Genomic DNA, 22,412 nt, shown 5'->3' with positions numbered 1-22,412 from the left:
GGAAGTGACCTCAAAAGCTCATCCAGTCCAATCCCCCTGCTGGAGCAGGAACACCCAGATGAGGTTACACAGGAATGTGTCCAGGCGGGTTTGAATGTCTCCAGATAGGAGACTCCACAACTCCCCTGGGCAGCCTGTTCCAGCGTCTGTCACCCTCACTGAGAAGAAGTTTCTTCTCAAATTTAAGTGGAACTTCTTGTGTTCCAGTTTTAACTCATTACCCCTTGTCCTACCATTGGTTGTCACCGAGAAGAGCCTGGCTCCATCCTCGTCGCACTCACCCTTTATATATTTGTAAACATTAATAAGGTCACCCCTCAGTCTCCTCTTCTCCAAGCTAAAGAGACCCAGCTCTTATAGATTATAGATTTCAACTGTCCCAAGGAGAGTTGAATTGATGTATCACATTATAGACATGGAGGGGAAGCATGTGAAGTCTGACATACGGGTACTTTGTTTCAAATATTTATTTAGTAGTAACGGTAAGAGTAAAAATTTTATTACTTAAGTACAATAAAATCTCAATGCCTTTTAAATTTCCAAATTATATGGATAACAAGCAATATATTAAAGCTTTGAATGCTTTTGGTAGTGAGAATGAACCATTTCCTGAAATGTCTAAGCAGCTGGTTTTTTATCTTCCCAGAATTATTTTCCTAGGGAATCAAAGAGTTTTTGATTAAAAAAAAAAAGGTACTTTCTTTTTTTCCCCCACTTTTTGTGTGAAATTATGTATTACCAGAAGGTGGGAAACAGTTCTTACAGATGCTGCTAATAAAGAAAAATGGGACAAATTGTCCCCTGGTGAGTATCCACTCATGTTGGCAGTGTTACATCAGGAATGCATTTGTCTCTTTCTCATCATAGCTTGACATGTCTGTGATGTTCCTGATTGCATTGGCCTCCTGCAGCTTGTTTTTAACACTCACTAAGGAAGGATATTTCAGAATATTTGAAGAATCTTTAATCTTTCATCCTGGAGCTTCCACAACCCAGACATACAGCACCCTTTGTCTCCTGAAATAAATGATTCTCTGAGGTTTTGATGGTTAGAAAAGCTCTTGGTATCTTCTGTGCAGCTGTCAGCCTCATGAAAACATGACATGATGTGCCACCCCTTCCTCAGCCTCTCCCGGAGAGCGAGTGGCAATGGGCTCTGGTCTCACCTCACAGGCTCCCTGTACTTCTGGCTATAAACTTGCACTTCTTGTTAATTATTCAATAGTTCTATGCAAATGTTTGCTCACAAATTTCACTTTCTTGGGCCCCCCTTCCACTGCTCTTATCCATGTTAAAACCACTCAACACCGATAGCTCTGGAAATAAACATCAATGGATTCAGGGCCTTTGTTTGGTCAGTCACCACGGGCACACCCAGGCGAGACAGCCTTGTCATCATTAGCATTGACCTTACATGTTTTTTTAATGCTATGATGGCAGTGTGCTATGGGTGCAAAACATTGATCCTCTGTACAAAAATGACATACATGCCATATACATTTTCAAATAATAAATCCAGGTTATGCTTAGTTATTTTGATATAGAACTACTTTGCCTTTCCTATACATGCAGTTAAGTAGATCTGTTTGGTATTGTAAAGTCCTGTTGCTGACACAATGAAAACCTAATCTAATTTCTTGCTATCTTAATGTAACTACATTCATTATACTGCTTACCTGTTTATACTCAGTAATGTCATGGTGACTTTGACTGTTTACAGTAGCCTGTAAATGTAACTTTGCTAAAATGAAAATGAACATGCATCTGAGTTCCTGCTTCTTTTACTTCTGAACTTTGTGCTCAGTGTTTTCAGGAAAGAATAACGATTTGTCATGAAAGACTGATGTTTGGAGTACGACACAGTGCCATGCCTAGTGTCTCTGTGACCCGAGTCATCGTGGATTTTTATTTTCATCACTGGCCTAATACTGGAAGTGAGGGGCACTACTACGTCTGCAGGTGTCCACAAGAACTGAAGAGATGTGACTGTAAAGGTAGGGTAGATGAGGAATAGTTTTATCTCCTCTGTAAACTTCAAATGCTTAATTTTACATGCATTTGGGCATTGACCTATCCCAACACAGGGAAGCATAGCTCTACTCCCTGCTTTACTCCCTGCTTTATTCCCTTCCTAGTGCCATTCACACTCTGAAGCCCTACTTCGTGCTACTAATTGTTATTGACGAGCAATAATTTAATTCCTTTGGGTTCATTATATCCATCTTCCATTGTATACTTTACCTAGACACTAAATGGGAGATTTTCCAAATATTTTTACAGTAGATATGGTGTTCATAAAGTCCTTGCAAGGGCCATCTAATGAGACTTTGAATGATCTCAGCTCAGGTAAAATTCACTTTTGTCACCGTTTCTGTGCTCTACATGGAGGTTTGTTAGAAAAAGTGCTTTCTGGTTAAGAGATCTAACTGGAGAACTATTGAAACACACTTCAGAAAGAGCAGATTGTTTGTTATGCTTGGAAGACCAAATCTGCAGAAGTTCAGGAGATTATATTGCTTGTTTTGGGGGAAATAGGGGAACAGAATGAAAGAGAAAATTTAAATATGGTCAGAGAGGGCAAACCAGCATGTTGCGGGGAAAAAAATTAAAAAAACCTTTAGAAAAATGCTGAATGTTTTCTTGAAACAAGAAAGTCACACCCCTTGATTTGTGTTGGCTTTAATCTTTAGAAAGTGCTATAGATAAAAGCACTTTTCAATTTTTTATGTAACCTATTTAAAGATGGTTAGCAAAGAAACATGGGAAGTGATTGATCTGACTTGGAGAGTTTCTGTTCTTATTCTGCATTGTTTCTGATCCTACACTATACTCAGTGCATCCTCAGTAAATTCCTTTCCCTGAGTTAGTTCTTTAATTATGGGAGTGCTTCACCAGTGTTTTACTGTTCTAATCACTTGAGATAATAATTTAATTGCCTTGAAGAGTCAGAGAGAGAGAGAGGTGTCTCCAAAGACCTCTGGAAAGAGATGTCTGCTCTTCTGTTGAACGTGTACACACTGATGTTGGGGTGCTCCTTCTGGGAAGCCCGTGAAGAGGCTGTGGGTCAAAGCTGAGTGGATGGACATGAAGATCCACACCCCTCGCCCCACCTCAGGTCCCTTTTATCAGACATGGGCCACTGCAGGTAAGTGGCCTGAGACCCTTCAGGCTGACACAGGAGATAACTAACGAGTTCAGAAACACTCAGGGTTTCTGCCCTGGATGGATTGGATTGTCTCCACGACTTGGATGAATTTGGGGCACTATATCTAATTTTAGCTCTCTCCTGGTTACGCTGCAGCTCTTCACTTAAATAAAAATCATATCCATAAGCAATTCACTAGTGATTTTGTAAATAATGCCTAAGCACTTTATCATTTGGCTCTCTCCAACATCTGTCACATCTTCCAGCTGGACCAAGGTAATTTTAACACTGCTTTTACAATAGCAAGAATAAAAAATAGTAATTGTTTTATGCAGAAAAAAAAAATACCTAAAGTGCAGAATGGGAGAGGGAAAAAAATAATCAAGAGCCACACTTAGAAACAGGTTATATTTCAGACCTGAAACGGGTAAATAAATTGAGCTAATTTACTCTAATAGTCTCCTGGTGTGAATCTTAAGGCCAGATGATTGATTAGGAGTACACAGTTTATCATTCATTCCAAGACCCATTTTAGACTCTTCAGCAGATATAGATCTAGTAAACAGTCCTATCCATTAAATATTTAAACCAATGATCATGATCACTAATCTGAGTGAACTTGGTAAATTTGCTTTTCCCTCGCATCAAGTTAATGTATCTGCATAGATGTTACAAGATCACTCACTAATGCTGTGAACAGCTGAAATGAAAAGTTGCAGCCTGTACAGTCCTTTTATCTTCCACAGCAAAATCCTCACCGCTCCATCATCGCTAAATTTATGGACAGCCTAAGTGCTAGTCTTGAGTAGTGTGCTCTAACCATTCATTATCATTCACTAGGTCCTTCAGGTGGTCTCGTATCCTTTTTGAAATGCTGAGCATGTCACATAACTATCAGATCAGAGTTACTGAGGCAAAAAGACCACATCCCTCAAGTAAAGAAGGTTCTCTTTTTAATGTGTGGTCAGGCAGTAGAGTAGAAGCTGCAGAAACCTCAGTAGTTCTCTTCTTCAGCCATGTTGAAGCTGGATAATCTACATGGCAAGTTACTGTATAATTAAAAAAGATAATGACTTTTAAATTAGTTTTTATTAATAGAATTAAGCCACATTAAGTCATAAAAGATGTTCATAAATATGCTAATAGAATGTGTGGTAGTAATGAAAAACATTCTGCAGAGACTGAATAATTTAAGGCTTGGATATTACACAATTAAACTTAAATATTAAAATTATTAATTATCACAGCTAAAATGGATGTTAACAGTAGGCATCACATCCTGTCTGGTCAATAAATAGCTGCCACAATTAAAAGTATGTAAATAGTATATAAAATTTATTTAATAAGTGAGGAATTCAGAGAATTTTGACTGTGCACGAAATGCCCCTAGAAAGTTGTTCCTGGCAGGTGCTGAGTGTTGGCAGCTCTCACTTAAGATCTCAGCAGGATCTTAAGCAAAACACATAACTTGGTTTGAACACATCCTTATTTACAAAGCTCATGAATAAGTATTCCTATCCTGCTTAGGGCAGAAGCTGCAGTCTTTCTTTAGCAAACTCTTTTCAGACTTGTGGCCACCAGGCACTGAAGGTGCAGAGCTGGCCCTGGGACCGTGCTCGCTGTCGGGGCTGTTGTGGTATCTGATATCTTTTGGATGCTGAAACAATTTTCTCTGTAAACTCTATAATGAGATGGAAGTGCTTGAATAAATGAATGTCACATTATAATATTCAGCTCCTAATGAGTAAACATGAACTACATGTTGTTAGAAAACCCAGATGTTTAAAATTCTGAGTTGCACGTGTGTTGCTGTAGCTCAACAAAATATAACATGCTCTGTGGTCACGTACATTAATTGTCTCTTGGAGAGAGACAGTTACCTCATAAAGTAAAAAAAAAGTGTTTAATTTTCTCAGTGTTTTGTCCCCAGCGAGGCGTAAGAAGCCATAAGGAATATGACAGAGGCCAGGAGCTTTTCTAACCTCTCTCTGTTGGTCAGGTCACAAAGCACCAGCCAGGAGCTGCACCACGGGATGGCGGAGCAAGAAGAGCCAAGGCAGGACCAGCTGCAGGTCCCCATGTGGGCAAATCTTACCCTGCTCCTCTCTAATGGTTGGAATTACATTTTTTTTTTTAATGTCACTCTCTGTGTGATCATTTAGACTCACCAAATTTCAGATGTCAAAGACTAGAGTCGTAAGAGGCCCTGTTAGTCTGATTTAGTCCTGCATAACACAGCATCAGGCTGCTGGCAAGGCTTTTCAGATGCACCTTGATTGCCCCTTCTTGTACTTTTATATAACTTTTGGTACTTACACGGCTGTGCTTTTGTCCCTAAAAGAGCTGATGGCTCTTTTTAAATTCTTCTAAGCAGGCTAAAAAGCCAGATCTTTTACACCTGGACGACCACAGATCAATTAAAAAAATCATATAAATGAGTTCAAAGCTATTGTGTCCTAGCTCAGCTGATATTCCTAGAGCTGGTACCTGTGTTGGGAGGTACAAAGATAAGATATTCTTGTTTCTGTCAAGCCAGAGGACACACAACAGTTTCTGGATCCTTCTAAAGAGTATGAAGTTTGGTCCCTCCAGATTATTATTTACTTAAAAATGTAGATGAGTGTCTCTGCTCTCCTTTTGGGGAAATGCATGCCATTGCAGAAAACTGACTGTGCTGAAGTGTGGAGGGGTTTTGATAGATAAAGATTTGTTGCTGAACTAGTCAGGCTCAAAGGAATCTCAAAGCCGCTTTGAGAAGCTGAGAACAGAATCTGCTGTGAGAAAGAGGGTTGTTTCTCAATCAGCGGGGTCCTGGCGTGGCGTGAATCATCAGACATATCATCAGTGAGACTCCAGCACATGGACAGCCCATGATACTCATTTAGAGAATCCATGCTTGGAGTGTGGATGCATGATTAGAATATAGTTGCATATATAAGGAGGCTTGTTTCTGTAATAAATGGCTTTAGCGTGATTCACATTGAATCAAATTGTTTGCTGAGTCCTTTATCACTCCAACACTGAAGATACCCTGAAGTCTGGCCATTGAAGCAGTTACTGCACAACCTTTGTGATGAGAATTATTGGGCCAGGCCACCAGAGCAAAGGTTTGTGCTTTCACACCGTCTCCTTCGATGCAGAGCTCTGTATGGGGAGGATACCATCACAGATATGTAGGGAAGCTGACTCTGGTTAAGAACAAGTTGGAGTGATGCAGTCTTGCTATTAACTGGGGGCACATTGCAAATTTGTAAGTGAGAGGAACTGCAAAAGGAACAGCAGGAGAGGGATTTTACGGGATGCTATCCTGCAAGAGCAGAAGCCTGTACTGAATCCTATGGCAAACTGCAAAGACATAGTGAATGCCACTGAATTCCTGTTTTCCCTATTTCTCTGGATTACACAAAGAAAGGAAAAACTGATGCTGTGGAGCTGGGGGATGACTGTGTTCTTTCAGGCCTTGTATTTCAGGTGCTTATTTTCCAATATTATCAACTGGGTGGAAATACAGGAAGCCACAAAAAATGTTAGAAAAAGATTTGTGTGTGGGACTTTTCCCTTCCTTGGCTGAGAAGTCTGCTTGCCAGTTCATGTGAACAAAACCAGGGATAATGTTTGTTCATCTGTTTTATTCACTGTAGTTTAGCTGTAATCATCTACACTTTATACCATATTAGTAAATCTACTCCAGAATATTACATTATAATAATTAAGCCTTAGTAATAAGAGAACTTGCTCAACAGCCTTATTATTAAATCTTTGCTCAGATGTGGGAGGACACTGCCAATTTTGGTGTGGATTATGTGTGTGGATTAGTGAGGTTCTGCTTTAATAATAATATTGAGTAGTCAACTAGGAATTTTAATCTTTAAAGTGCTTTTCAGGCATTGAATAACTAATCCCCATAACACTCCCATGAGATAGGTGAGTAAATATTACTATCCCTGTTATACAGATGGAGGAAGTGTGGGTTAGAGAATTCAGCTGGACTGGCCAAAGCCACTGAAAATGTAATTGCCAAAGCAATGTTTAGGACTATGGAAGAGACGTAGCATTTTTGCATTTAAAAAGTAGGGAAAAGGTATCTCATCCCTGGGAGCTAAACGTTGCCATAGAACTGAATATGCCTTCCCATGTGTCCCTCTTCCTTTCAAAACCATGTTCTCTATTTCTACATCAAGGGATACCTATGTAAAAGGTCTACATATATTTTAAAATAAAAATTTGCATAATGAGACAGAAATAACTATACACACCCAGATATACATACACAGACACTGTTACTTAACAGAAGGTTGTTCTACTTTCCTACCAGCTGCTATATATTTATTAAATACTAAAGACATGTTCATAAAGCAAATTTTAATATTCAGTTTTGTCCTTGAATAGTTTTTACCCATAGCAGTAAAACAGCTAGAACCTTTGGGAGCACATATTCAAATTGCCTGATGCTTTTAGACCAATTTTGTTAACCAGTATATTGATTCATTTAGTTAGTCCTTTTTTTTCTTTTTTTTTTACACACCACAGGTTCCTCAAATTAAGTTGGTATTGCTAGAAATAAGAAGGTGGTATTAGAAATGCAGCAGGAATATGAATGAATGTTTGCAGTTCCACCAAGGTGGTCACAGATGGAAAGGGCATTTTTCCAAAATGACTATTGATTTTTGCACTCACATCAGATGAATGATATATAAGGTAGTTCAAGTTTCGAATAACACTCAACCTCAGCTCTAGTGATTTCTAAAATGAGCATTAGAAATAGGATGAATTAGATGATCCGATCAGTAAACTGAACAGGTAGGAGTATCTGGCTTGAATGTACAGGCCAAGAGGCTTTAGCCATTTATTGGACAAACATAAAAGTTTCAGACATACTAACAGAATTGAAGAACTAGAAAAATGCACTTTGGAGCTGACTAGAGATTTTGGAGGGAATTAACTGTATTCAAACAATAAAAACACACTACAAGATCCCGATTTTTCATCTGTTTTTTCAAAGATAAATGTGGTGTTCACTAGTAAGAGCTAACAAACCTGTGGTGCAAGAAAGCACAGGCACACATCACTTGACATCTGGCACCTGCATCTCTCCTGTGCTAGATCTAACTTCAAGTAAGCCTATGGATCATCTTCCTGAGTGACTATTTATACAAAATGGAACAATTCCAGTGGGAGACATGTGGACTCATAACAGACCACACTGTGATGTTATGGGAGAGGTGTGCTAGAATGGTTAATATATCTGTTCTACATCAGGAAATTTGAGTTACATCCTTGATCAGGGCTCTTATGAATGGTAGCACAGCCACAATTTTGGTTGGGAAAAGCCCCATTGCAAAACTAGCTCTTTAGGAAAAACCTTCCCCTCAAAACACCTGAAATGGAAACATTTTATAACACACCTGTTTTCATTTGACCTGCTATTACTTTTTTATCAATCAAGTATTTCAGTTTTGGTGTTGATCTAAACTAAATTGCTTTGGATTTTCTGGTTATATTTTACTGGGAAAATAATTCTGTCCTAACGCGTCCTGCCAAATAAATAATCAGAACTATTCACAACTGAGTGACTGTGCAAAACTAACTTTAGCTGCATGTATAAAGGATTTATGTTTCTACTTATTTCAGGAAAAAAAAATACTCATTTCCTGTGTCATTTATGCTATAGGAGGAAAAATAAAGATAATGCATAGAAAGCTGTGGTTATAAATAGTTGTAGTGGAACTGCAGTTCACTGAACTTCCTATGCTTGACAACTGGGACTTGTAAAATGGCCCTAACGTCAGCCTGGATTTTTAATCTTGTGACATCGCTGAACTACTTTTGGTGAAAGAACAAAGCAGAAGTGAGGTCGGAATAATTGCAAGGAATGGCACAATTCAGATTTCTACAGAATGCAGAAACTTCTTTGTTGCAAGGAGGTCTCTGATGGTGACATAAATGCTTAAACTACATGGGTACGATTTTCAAATGGCCTCTAGATGTGTCCAGCTCTGCACTAGCAAAGTATAGGGACATGGCTGTGTTCAGAAAATTTTTACTTACAGAAACAAATTGGAAATAACCTGTAGCTGGCAAGACATGCAAGGAATCGATTAGGCTACCTGAATTTGCACGCACAAGACTGATACCTTAAGCACTTCTTAGCACCTGGGTGCTGGGGCAGGAGTTCTGTGGGTGTCACGCTGGAGGAGCTGCTCAAAGCCCAAAGGCTAGGAGAATACCTTTGGGTATAAATCCCTTTCTATTTCCAGTCTACTTCAATAGCGTGATACTGGCCTTCTAATTTTAGAAAATATACAACACTGTGCAAAGTAAACGGCAGACAGACTGAGTGCATCTGAACACTTCTGCATTTCCCATGATGACAGCAATCAATAACCAAATAGGAAAAATAGGTTTTTCTTTTCCTTTGCTTTCCAGGTATCATTTCTGAGCCGTGACTCTGCATTACAAATTTGCTGTATCTGAACAAGCTGTGCAGTTGGATCTGATTTATGATGAAAATAGCTTGAAATCAAGTGCAAAGTGCTGTGTGTAAATTTAGCACAGCCACTGGGTTTAAAAAATAGGTATTGCCTAACAGCGTGTTCCAAAAAGTCTTCAATTTTGCATTAGTTATTTCTTCAAGAGGATGCATATAAATATTGTTTGAGATCAGCATCTAACTTCTACCCTCACATTACTAATATTTTTGCAAGCCAAATACCATAATAAAGAGGAAAATTATGGCTTTGGTTCCCAAAAGTTCAAGATTTTCTAACTGAGAAGTCATATCCAGAGTATAAATCTTTGTCATGAGAAAAAAGCAGATACATAGCAGACCTATGGCTGTGTTTCTTGCACTAGAAGCAGTGTAACATGATCAACTAGTTATCTAGGATATTAAAAGACATTTGTAAAATGCATAGCTGCTTTGATATCTAAGATAATTTATTATGAAAGAAATGTTGAATACTGTAGAGACTAATAAGCAAGCTAGCTTGTAAGACGTTGGAAAAGAGTCTATTAACAGTTGTGAGAAACAAAAGCATATTAGAGAAAGATAATACACATGCAGAGTTTACAAACCGTGTCTTTAGGGTGGCCCAATAAGTAGAAATATGGGGACCCATGCTTGTCACTTTTCATGCACATGGAGAGACTGGAAGGTACCATTCCTAAAGGAAGGGGAGGAACAGCCTAGGACCAATCATTAGAATTAACAGAACCAGTGACATACAGATATTTCACTATTGTTAGAGCAGAGAATTCTTAGTAAGTTTAGAACAACTGAATAAAAGGCTTATATGTAACAGGACAGAAGTATTTCTGAAAAGCTAAGACAAATAAGCATGCTGTAAGTCTAAATATTAGTGGATGACTGGAACTACTGTGCATATATATTCAGGACATAGATTCGCCTGAGCTACAGATGTGGAGTACATCTTGAGGTGCTTTCTGAAGGAGTCATAACAAATCAAAAGCAAAGAGTTTAATGCATTTCAGAACTCTGCCAAATTACTTGTATGAAAAATCTTTGTATTGGTATCAACTCTGACATTTTTTGGATTTGTTGGTGGCGTCCTGTTGAATTATGAGCTGAGAATTTCTTCAAGGCCCTGACTTACTGCTAAATAACTTGTAGCTTTTATCTGTTAACCAGCAATGATTTTGTGTATACTGAAACTTTACTGTTGCATACAGAACTCTTCCTCCCTTAAATAGCCGAAACTGAATCTAAACTCTAGTTGTGCAAAATCACTTGAATGTCATGAACCCATGGGATGAATTTTGTACATAATTCAGCATCGTGTGAAGCAACAGATTCCAAAAATGCACAGTGAGACCCCAGGACATGTCTTAATTAAATCAAACAAGGCTGGTAACAGAGGGAAAGAACCACCATTGTGTAAATCCATACAGCATCAACCAGCCATGAGACACAGATTCTGTGTTCAGCAAGTCTCACTGATTCTGGTTCTAGCAGCTCTGTGTGTGTTAGCGTTGTACCATGAGCCAGCACGCTCAGCACCAGATCCAGATTTCCAAGGCAGGACAATGGAAAACTTTTCCAAAATCTCGGTGTGAATAGGCTGGAGTCTCTAAAACTTTCTGCAGGAGCTCTCAAGCAACTTAAAACTAAGTGAAAAAACTACCAAACTTGATAGAAAGTATGATTTTGAAGTCCTGCTGTGAAAGCAGGAATTAGCTTTTTTTCTAGATATTCCTTATGGGTGAAACTCAGTGTTTCTGCTTCCTCTGCAGTGCCAGACAGAAAGTATCTGGGGAAGGAGGTTGTGCCTGGAGTCAACCTGCAAGTGTTAACTGTGCTTCAGCCTCTGCCACCTTCATGCCCTGTTTGCAGTTATTTGGTTATAAGACTCATTGATTCCACATACTTCTAGGAACTTATATATTTTAATGTAGCTTTGAGTAATGAAAGCTCCAGCTGGGAAATGCCAGAAGAAGTAAACCAGAAGAAGCAAGCTGCCAGGACTGCTAGGACTGAGAATGAAACATCCCTGGCTTTCCTAGGCATCGTCTTCCATAGATATTTAGAGAAAACAGTGGTTGTTCCCAGAGAAAACTGTAGCTTCCTGGGGCTGATCTGTCATTAGAATTAACTTACCTCTTGCTGAGCTCGTTGCTGGATGGAAAGGCTATGATTTGTTAGTTTTATTTAATCTTTAATGTTACTATTTTGGGATTTTGTCAACAGTTTTCCCACGTTTTGCCTTTAGGGACGTCTCTTCATTCCAAAGTTTGGCTGCACATTGTACATGTCCTTCTCACAGTGTTTATACAGCTATGGGTAAGGCTTGAAAAATAGGAGAATCTGTAATTAGACTCCCACAGTGTGAGCAGTCTGATCTGTAGAAGCGCTGCACACCCAGTAGCTCCTGCTGAAGTCAATTAGCTCTTAGGTAGAGGCCCACACAGAGAATTAGGCAGCCATTGCAAGAAAAGTCTTGATCTGTCATTTTATGCAAATTGTATTCAATGCCAGGGTGAGAAGTGTTCAGTGCTACAGTGATGACCATGAATTTTGTGTCCTGTGACATCTATGAAACCTCATACTCCCTCCAGCTGGACTCCCCGGGCATTAAGTACCTTTTGAGGTCGGGATTTCCAGCAGTACTTCTAGTCTTTGTTGCACAGTAATGTGATTTCTTGCTATGACTTGGTTCTTCAGAGAACATGGCTGGCAGACTATTTCCTATGAAACATGATGCTGATGTTCTTCGGGTTTGGATGAGCTGTGATAATTCACCTTCAGTGGAAGCTCAGTTCCTCTGGCTATCCTTATCCCCAGCAAACATGTTCTGAGATGCTGGGTGATAAAACATCTGTTTTCTAAGCTTCTTTTCTTGCACCCTGCTGTGAAATCAGCTACCATTTTGGAGCATTAATCACATCTGTGCTCCTTCCCATATAGTCTGATGGTACTGTGCACGCTACAAGGGGATTTCTCCCTCTGAAAAAGGATCGCTGGAATTTGTTTTCAAGCCAAATCAGCAGCTGGAGTTGAAGTAAATGATGCATTTGCAACACACTTTATTTCTTCCCCTAGGTTTAAGTAGTGCTTCAGCTCATCCAGAATTTTCCGAGATGCACTTGTAGGGACAGATTTCCTGGCAGCAAAAAGTGACATAACTCATTCAGGAGATTTACAGCCTCACAGAAGCTTGTTCTTAGTTTCTTTACTGAGTGCTTTCTTCTTTTCAATATACATTCTTTTCTTTCACAGATCACTTTCTTACCATTGATGATATTTTTCTTAGCACTGCTTTTACTGATGTCAATCACATCATCATTCAAACACTTCGCACTTAAATATGTGAGGTCATATTTTGTACTAGCAGAAACATGACTCTAGAATTATAAAAAGCATTGATTATATTGCACAAGGAAAATCAAAAAGCTGAAGACGGAGAGACAATAATGTGGTGGGTTTTGGCCAGTTGGTTGAAGTTGTTCTTGGTAAGCTCTCTTCTTTTTAATGCTGTAAATCTGAATGGCACAGCTGTTGGAAAGGTCTTTGTCCCGGTTTTGTTAAAAACAAGTTTCTCTTTTAGTGAATTTGCCTGTCAGCTAAAGCCTTCATATTAGCTGCATTTTCCTGGAAAACCAGATACATGTTTTGGTAAACATAGCAATGGAATGCGAGGTTATTGATAAGGACGGATGCACATCTCGCAAGAGGGGCAACGAGAAACAGGTGACCAAAAAACTGACCAACGAGTATAACATCCCATTCACGTGAATACTTCATATAAAAGCGGGAGATCACGAGGATCTCGCCCCTTTTTGTTATGGCTGACATTAGGAGAGGACCTTGCTAGTTGTCCCTGTGAACTGAGGCATAGTGACAGACTGAATCCAATTCTGGTTGGCTGTAGAGTCCAGTCCAGGACTTCGGGTGCTGGTCCCTCATCTACTGGAGCAGTTGCTGGGACTTCGAAGATTGGTTTTGTAAATTTTGTATAATTTTCTCTATTCTTATTTGTAGCATTAGTAAAACATTTTAAATTTTTCCAACTCTCTTCTCTGTGTCCTTCTTTCCCTCTCAATCGCCTGTCCTTAGTGGGAAGGCGGAGAGGGAGGGACTGAAGGAGGAAGGGGGCGGGGAGGGCATTAACAATACATCTGCCATGGTTTTATTGTCACCCCGCAATCAAAACCTCGACAGTCTTCAAACACAGACTTGAGAAGACTCTGACCATTTCACTTGTCAGAGACTGAGAATATCCAGGAAAGGACCCTGGTATACCTGCTCTGTTTTTATGTTCCTCCCGAGGCTTCTCCTGCACACCACTGTTGAAATATGGATACCAGCTCAGTCCTCCAGCCCTGCATTGTTGTAATCAGCTAAGTCTTATTTCCAACTGATGGTCTCCAGAGCTGGGCCCTGACGAGAATAAGAACTATTTCTAACAGGAACTTGCTAAGAAAAAAAAAAAAAGAGGCTGATTATTTCAGTAAAAAAAGCTCCACTTAGTTTTGTCACATCTCAACCATGTAATTGTGGTGGGAAGAAGAGGGAACTACTAAATATTGGCTGGTTTATCTACTGTCTTCAGGGCCACTTTGTCCTCGAGCTTACTGTCACAATCTTCTCTGTGTTCAGTCTTCCATTACTTGGAAAGGACATTCTTTTCTTGGAATCCTTGTCATTAATACTCTGGCAGACATTCTTTGCAGCACAATTACTTCCCCTTGAGATTCTGGCTTCCAGTTTTAATAATTTCTGTTTGTTAATTTCTGTTTTAGCTTCCTAAGCAGGCTCCTGTTGATTTTTATGTGCAGCTTCTGTTTATTCTTAGAGTATTTCTCATTGCTTTGGGAAATGACCTAGGGACAACTTTAATATTTCAGTTAATTTCAACAGGCTTCTTCTCATTTTGCTTCCATTCTGCCTGCAGACTGGATACAGCACTGATACTTCTCTGCCTATGCAATGCACATATTAAGAACTGCAGACATGTGGATGTTATCCTTTGCTGTGATGCTTTCTCTAGGTTGTGTGCACATCGCAAAGTAAATCCTGAACACTTTCACTGCTTTTTTAGTGCAGTAGGACAACACAGCTTTCAAGCACACCTACTTAGTTCTCTTCCCGTAGAGAGCTGTAGGCTGGGGATGCAGCTACGAAGATGCTCTGATTAGACAGCACTACTTTGCAGCAACTTTTATATCACAGTGATCTGCATTTTTACACAACCTTTCTGCTGAAAATTCCAAATGCATTTTGAATGGTGAGCATGGCCTTAAACAGTCCTGTGAAGTCTTGTTTCTTTCTGTTATCATTGTAAGCTGTGCCCAGATTTGTTGTGGTTTATCACTATTTTCTACTCAGGTTCTTCTGAGGAAGGGAAGGCTCATGAACATTTATACCTTTGGGGATATTTTTTTCCCCCAAACAATGCTGTTTACGCTGAACTTTTTTTTTTACATCTATTTACATTTTTTTATGATTCTGTAATGAAGTACAGATTTAGAAGACTATATAAATATGGACATTTATTTTGAATCTCTTGTTAGCCAAGGTTTAAGTGCCATCCAGAACTGGGATCTTAACAAAGTCAGATTTGAAGTGGATCTGAACTGCAATCCTTTGCTCATAACAGCCTCCTGTGACCCTCCTTAGACTAAATAATTTGCTGACAAAACAGAGAACTGTTGATATTCTGCTATTCTGCTATTTGAGGATTACTACTGCTGTATCAGTCCCAGAGGTTTGTTTGTTCTTTCATTAAAACTGATGCACCTTTCCCTGCAAAAGAGTTTGGGATGTGGTTTGAATCTCCACTGGAGGTTGCCCTGAAAGGATTATACATTGGTTAAAGTTGATATTAAATGTCCTAATAGCAATTTATCAATAATCCCTGAAAGCAATTTGACTTTGTTCCTACTCACTAGAAGTATAACTGATTAACTTTATTATCAGATGGGTGAGCTATGGCCCATCCTTGCTGTTCTTATTCGGGAGCTCCTGAAAGCTGGAAACAATTCAACAAGCGCTGTCCCAAGCTGGGCCAATCCCAGCCACAGAACTGGCTTTAGTTTAGAGAAGAAAATGTTGCAATTACCATGTATATTGACAGGTGGCAAAGCACTGACTTTCAGTGGAGTTGACTTTAATGTCTTCAACAGAGGTAATGAGTTTATGTTGCTAACAAAGACTGACCTGAACCTACAGTTAAGCCCAAGTGTTACTTTGATTTTTTTATACGCTACTGCATTTTCTGATTCTCATGGGAAATGCTGCTGGAATTTCAAAAGTAACGTTAGAGAAGTTTAATAGAGTTTTGGACCTTCTAGCATAAGGAAGTCAAGGAATTAAAAAAAACCCCTTTTCCTGTGAGATTTTAGGCCCAGCTGTGCACATCACAGAACTTATGTAAATATATGACACTGTCACACCACATTCTAGAATAAGCCCTGATTTCAGTTCTAAAAAGAGCTTTTTGTCTTTGAATTACCTTTGGATAATTTGTTTCTACTTCTTGTCATTTCAGTAGTGAAATAAGGTTACTAAGTGACTGATACTTTTTGAAATACTTGAAAAAAAAGTCCTAGAAGTCACCCTGAAAAAAAACATGAGCAGAATGGATCCTGCTTTCTCACCATAATGAGCGAAGTCTCCTTTTTATTTCAGAGTTGGCTTCTACTTGATTATCCATGTACATTGTCAGAGATAATATAATAAGTGAGGTTGTCAAAGAAGTACATTCTTGTTAATGCTTTGAGTTTAAACCTGAGCCACTGAATTGCATGGCAACAAGATCATCTGCTGTGATTCAAAATGTGCAGAGAAGTACCAATAGAGGAAGAAAGGACAGTTTTTTGGCAAATCAGCAACTCCCAGCACACTCAGAGATGTCCCCTAAAGAATTCAAAGTGCTTCCTCTAGTGCACATCTTATAGGCCATTGCCTGTGTCAAGAAGGCAGCAGATGACAGTGATGTACACACATATACGGTCTTGAGCCAAGGAAGCACTTAAACACATGAATAAGTCCACCTCTACTCAGGTAAGCACTTAAGCCCATAATTAATGTGCCTCAGGACATTACAATATAAATATCTGCAACTGCTACTTAATTCAAAAGCAATGTAATTAATTTACATAGGTTCGTGCACATAGAAAAATGTAAAGATGAAAACCCACCATATTCCGGGACCTGGCCCGTTCCACGTTTCAACAACAGTCGCACTCTCCTGCCACCAGACTTGATTAGCTCTATTGCTCTGGCATGTGTCATGTCCCTTGTGCTTTCTCCATTGATTTCAATTATTTGATCTCCTACCTGTCGGGTAAGAAGAATATTGAGTCAGACAGAATTGCAGTAAAATGAGCATTTCAGAAAAAGACATATTCAATGGATCACAGGTTACTTGAATGACAGACAGACACATCAAGGTAAATTTGTTCCTGTCTGTCTGAGGGATATTACTGGCAGATTGAATAACCTCCAAAGTGGATTCTGAATGTGGTATATCAAACGCTGCTCCTCCTCTGCCAAAATCAGTGCAATGAGTTTGCAACTTGCCTCATGTCTTCTACACATAACAGTTTTTTTTTTTAAATTGCTTGTATATTGGAATCACTGGAAAGAAAGAAAACTGTTGCTGCATTTGACTTGCTGTTTTACAGAGAAAAAAGAGGTTCACAGTACAAAGATCCATCATTTGAATATAGAAATCTTGGTAGCAAAGTTTCACACCAAATTAAGGATTATTATGAAGCAAACTATTAAACAAAGAAAGGTTAGTGGCTTTGGAGCAGATCACACAGATTTGCTGGAGTTCTTAGGAGAGCATGCTTTGAAATATTTATCCACAGAAGGTTGTTGCTTGGAGTAAGGACAGCCCCTGGCTGAGCCTTCTACTCAGAATAGCTGACTCCAAGGTTACAAATTTCTGCCACTCATCTCCAGGCTGGCTTTCCAATCAGAGTTAGCTTCATTATTATTTTTCCACCTCTGTTTCTACAGCTGTAAAAGGCGGTACTGATGTCTGCATCTCCCATCCACCCTGATCTCCTTCCTGGCTTTGCCTCTCACTGGGATGTTTTGGTTCTGCTCTTCTTTCCATGAGAAGAGATAATTTGCAAAGCTAGAAACCTTCTCCATGAGCAGGAGAGCAGACACTTTCTGCTGTGCCTGGTTGACACTGCAGACAGCACACGTAGCACGCAGCAGCTGTACAGCTTGTTTGGTGCTGCAGTATCACAGCCACCCACTCTTTTTTTTTGTGAGAAAGTTAAACAAACAACACTGTGAGGTAGTGTGTGAGCCTCGTATTAGCCGTATCACAGCCTTTGGAGTTCATGTTTTGCAGCTGTGTTGCAGAAGCCTCCAGCCCCATCGCAAGGTGGCCCAGGTGAAGGCCAGAAGGAGGGCTGATCTCCAGGCACCGGTACAGGTGAGCATCCGGGTGATGGGCAGCCAGGAGGGGTGCGGGAGGGTCTTAGGTGAGTGGGTTCAGCAAACTCGTTTATCAGAGTCAGAGATTCACATCTGCTCAGGAGGGTCACACCTGCCTCACTCTGCATCTCCAGCTTCCTCACCGTGCGTGTCCACCGCACCACAATAGCAACACCGCATGCATCCTAGAGAGGGTTTTAAAGAGACTATACAGATATCAAGATGACAGGCACTTCCTTTTCCTCTTACAAGCTTGTCTTGACAAAACCAGCTCTTTGCTGGCCTTGGACATTGAAATATTTTCTGTTTTGTATGTTTTATTTGCCGTTATTGTATTTCTGCCAACTAAAAGTGTAATCCTTTAGAGGCTTTCCTTCCTTCCTGAGTTTGAGATATGGTATTTACCAAATAAATGTGCAGAACATCAAGTGTCAACAAGACTTCTAACATCAAAGAAAACTGGAAGGGATGTTAAGAAGTTATCTAGTCCCTACTTTTGTTCAGAGACAGAAAGGATGCTACTAAAATCACTATGACAGTGTTTCTCAATAGGAATTCATACTTTGTCAAAAGGGGTTGTAGCCTATTTTAAGAAGTCTCCCAGGATCCTGTACACAATCTATGCCAGTACTTAACTAAAAAGCCATTGATCTAAATAAAACCTCTCAGTCTTGCTATCACACATGGTAAATACTGCAAACTGAGCAGTGGGGGAAAATAATCAGGATTATTTTGTGCAAAAAGGCCTTGTTTTTGCAGTGCAAATTTCTTCCTTAGCTGATTTTCTCTGTTAGGTAGAATGCGTTTGGTTGTACCATGCAGTACACATGTTCAGACACTTCTGATGACCTCCAAGCCACGGTGACACACAGTGTAGGTTCTCTCTGGATTTTGGAGAGATCTCCCCCGGGTTTGGCCATGCAGGGCTGTTTGCATCACCCTGACTTTTGGGGTGGGTGGTAGGGTGTAGTTGCTGCACACAGAGCAAAAAATGGAAAATCTCTTTTATCACTTCTGTAACACAGACAGAAGATGAATTTGTAACATCCCCACAAGGACACTAGTCAGGCCAAATACAGGCAAAATTCAACTGTTCTGGGAAAACCTGTTTCTAAACATCGTGAAACAAATTAACCCAGGTATGAATCCTATAAAAGTAAATTCAGATTTTCCAAAAGCTCAAAGACAGCTCTTTTTTTTGTGTCATGTTGCCTGGATAGACAATGTTTTGCAGAAGGTATTTAAAATGATCTTGTTATCATGCTTTGAGAGAAGAAGTGCCAGATTAGATCAAATGAAGGAGGTGTTTTTAACACTCCTTGATAAGTAGCCTTTAAAATGAGTCCTGATGAAAGCTGTGCAGAGCACGTACAGTCCTTCAAATAAAACTCTCTGCACTTCAGAGCGGAAACACATAGATTTTAATACAGTTTAACATGTAAAAAGGTTAAGTTAATGCCACATTTTTCCCTTACTGTTTGTGTTTCTTCTGTTCTCATTGGTCAATATGGAGGAACTAACTTGTATTAATGTAACCTTTACTGTATTTCAGTGGATTAAAATATTTTTTTTCTCTGTAGGCAGCATGTAGCTGATCTGATAGTTCCCACTTTTAATATAAAACTCTACATGCAAATAACCTTGGAAAGCTTAGAAAAGGCCAGCATCTTGCTTATGTGACTGAAAGGGGGGAGAGAAAAAGACTTGCAAAAATTAGGAACTCTGAATTTTACAGCAGGTATGAGGCCAGAGTTAAAATGAATATTTGCAGAGGGTTAAATATATTCCATGCATTTGTGTCTTGTGGCTGACTGATGTAAAACTGAATTATACCACCTTTGCAGCACAAGACCAGCTCTGATTAGATAAGAAAAACAAAACAGGAAAGTTACCAACACTCTTATGCTGAGAAAAGCTTCAGTTAAGACTTCACTTTCATATCTGGGGAATTCATACAAAAGAGAACACATCAACTGAGAAGTGGTTCCTCAAGTCTCTAACAAGGTATAAAATTATATTCTTATTTTTTTCTGCAGTTAAACATTTATAACCTTCCTCTCCCCTTGCCAATGTAGATTCTCTGATGTCTGATATGGGAGGAAACCATGCGGTATGCTTTCTCTCTGTCCAGGCATTCAGACATACTCACTCTCTCATCTTTTCTATCGTGGAACAGATTTTTAGAAATTGTGGGGCTATATATGTCTTTTTAAAATCCAGTGATTATCTAAAAGAAGCTTAGATATATCCATATATTGAATATGCATGAAGGTGAGGCCAAAGGTAATGGTAAGCATAGAAACAGGTCTGAAAAGAACCTAGTGCTTTATATATGGGATCCTCATTACTCTCTTTTCAGGATCAAAAGTCGATTCCTGCAGTTTTATGTCACACACAACATTTCCCTGAACTTCTCTTCTGGATCCTTCCAAGTCTGTGTGCAGACTCCAGACTGGAGACAATACTAAGCTGAGGGTGGGCAGAACAGATCAAATGATAACATTCTTCCCATGTGGGAGAAACACTTATTAATAATGTCCCCAGAATTACACCTTTTCCTTTTTGTAACACACCATATTTGCAACTTGCGAATTTACACCCCCCCCCCTTACTGTCTAGGCAGTTATCCCCCACTTCACATTGTGCATCTGATTTCTCTGCCCTAAACCGAGCACAGGGCACCTCAGTGACTTCTGTCAAATTGACTGCGTTAATATTATTCTTTCATTTTGAAATCTAAGTCAGTTCCTCAAAGTTCTTTTAAACCCTCTGTGAATACTGACATCTTGGAATCAGCAAATTTTATTTTAGTATTTATCAATAGTTCTGCAGTTATTAATGAAATTATTGAATAGAGATAGTTTCATCTCAGACCGATCAGAAGCATACTTGTAACTTCACACTTGGAATTTCTAGGCAGGAGCAAACCATTCAGAGCAGCCTTTGAGAGGGTTTATTCTCAGTAACCACATGACAATGATTCCACCTAAAGTCCTCTTTCTGTGAATTCCACACAAGCTGGAGTTGAAAGGTCAGAAGAAGATGCCTCATACCTTCTTCTTGTCCCTTTTTCACAAAGGAATTAAAATGAAAATCAGAAATGAGAAATGAAAATTAGACTGATATTACAAGATTTGCTTTCCACTATTTACATGTCGATGGGTTTTTTCAACTTTTTGATAACTTGGCACAGATGATTACCGAGAATGAAAGTTAAAGGAACTTTTCTCATTTATTTGACTTTAAAAGTAGGGAGTATGTTTTCCTTTCTCTAGTCTGCTGCTAACGTTCTTGTCCTCCATTAATTCTTGGACATGCTTTAAGTAGTTTTTAAGTATGCTTTAAGTAGTTTTCTCCTTATACTGATTTATACTAATTTCTCTTTCCTGAAGTTGATGTAGTAAGTTTATGGTCCTGAACATTTCAAAGAGATTGATACAAAGAAAGCACTGAATATTTAATTCTCCACATTCTCAGCAAGCAATGGACCTTTTCTTTCCTGTTCTTTGTATTTATTTTAATATATTTACGGTACATTTTCTTGTTACCTTTTATACTTTCCTTGGGGGCTGCTTGGATATCATTTTGACACATTTAATCTTCTCTCTGAATCTAGAGGGACACCAGCCACCTAACAGTTGTCGCAGCATCAAGCTTTGAGTGTCTAAATCTTTTATTGGATATGGCCCTGTGGCTTTAGCTCCTTTCATGGAAAGTGACACATTTGAATATCAGACCATTATTTTTAAGAGGCATTTCAACAAGCTGCCTGCTGTGGAGTTATAAAGCTTCTCAGATGAAACACCAGAATATTTTAAAAGATAAACTTCAATGGAACAACATTACCTTTTTGCACGGCATTTAGGTCCTCTGTCATTTTACATTTTATGGATTTCATTTTTGTCCAGAAATTAACAGAAAAAACAATTCTCTAAATCTGGAGAGTTAGCCATCACTAAAATTGATACCTTCAGCTCCCATGCCACTGAGGTACAATTTTTGCATGACAGCCTGACAGGACATATGGGTCCCATTCACCGCGTTTTAAATCCACAAATAGCAGGGAAAGCGTTTGAGAGCACATAACCTGAAAACCAATATTTTAATCTCACAAAGCCACAGACTGCCTTTGGCTCTTTGGAATAAACTTCAATCTGAAGGTGTCGTTACACGGGATGGGTGCACGAGGCAGTGATGGACGTGTCCCTTTGCAAGGCTGGCAGCTGTCTGGTGGCCAGTCATGCAAAATGAACCGACGGGACCTTTCCTGCTCCCAACAGGCAGGACACCCCCCAAACTAGCATCAGCTCTGATTTGTAACATTCCTGGCAGTCTTCAGCAAAGACTACAAAG

At 39.4% G+C, this 22,412-nt stretch overlaps 1 protein-coding gene across 2 annotated transcripts in view; it reads right to left on the bottom strand.

Annotated features, from left to right (window-relative positions):
- Positions 1-22,412, bottom strand: part of MAGI2 (membrane associated guanylate kinase, WW and PDZ domain containing 2) — a gene marked incomplete at both ends in the record, with an annotated part of 741,772 nt that overhangs the window by 5,521 nt on the left and 713,839 nt on the right. For both annotated transcript variants that reach the window (XM_080355648.1, XM_080355649.1), the window contains one exon: positions 16,802-16,940. In XM_080355648.1, coding sequence (XP_080211774.1) covers positions 16,802-16,940 — 139 coding nt within the window. The remainder of the gene's footprint in view (positions 1-16,801; positions 16,941-22,412) is intronic.

Source organism: Nesoenas mayeri, assembly GCF_963082525.1.
Source record: "Nesoenas mayeri genome assembly, chromosome: 1".
NCBI classification, from domain to species: domain Eukaryota; kingdom Metazoa; phylum Chordata; class Aves; order Columbiformes; family Columbidae; genus Nesoenas; species Nesoenas mayeri.
The sequence above is the reverse complement of the archived record's forward strand: the minus strand, read 5'-3'. Positions and strand labels throughout refer to the sequence as shown.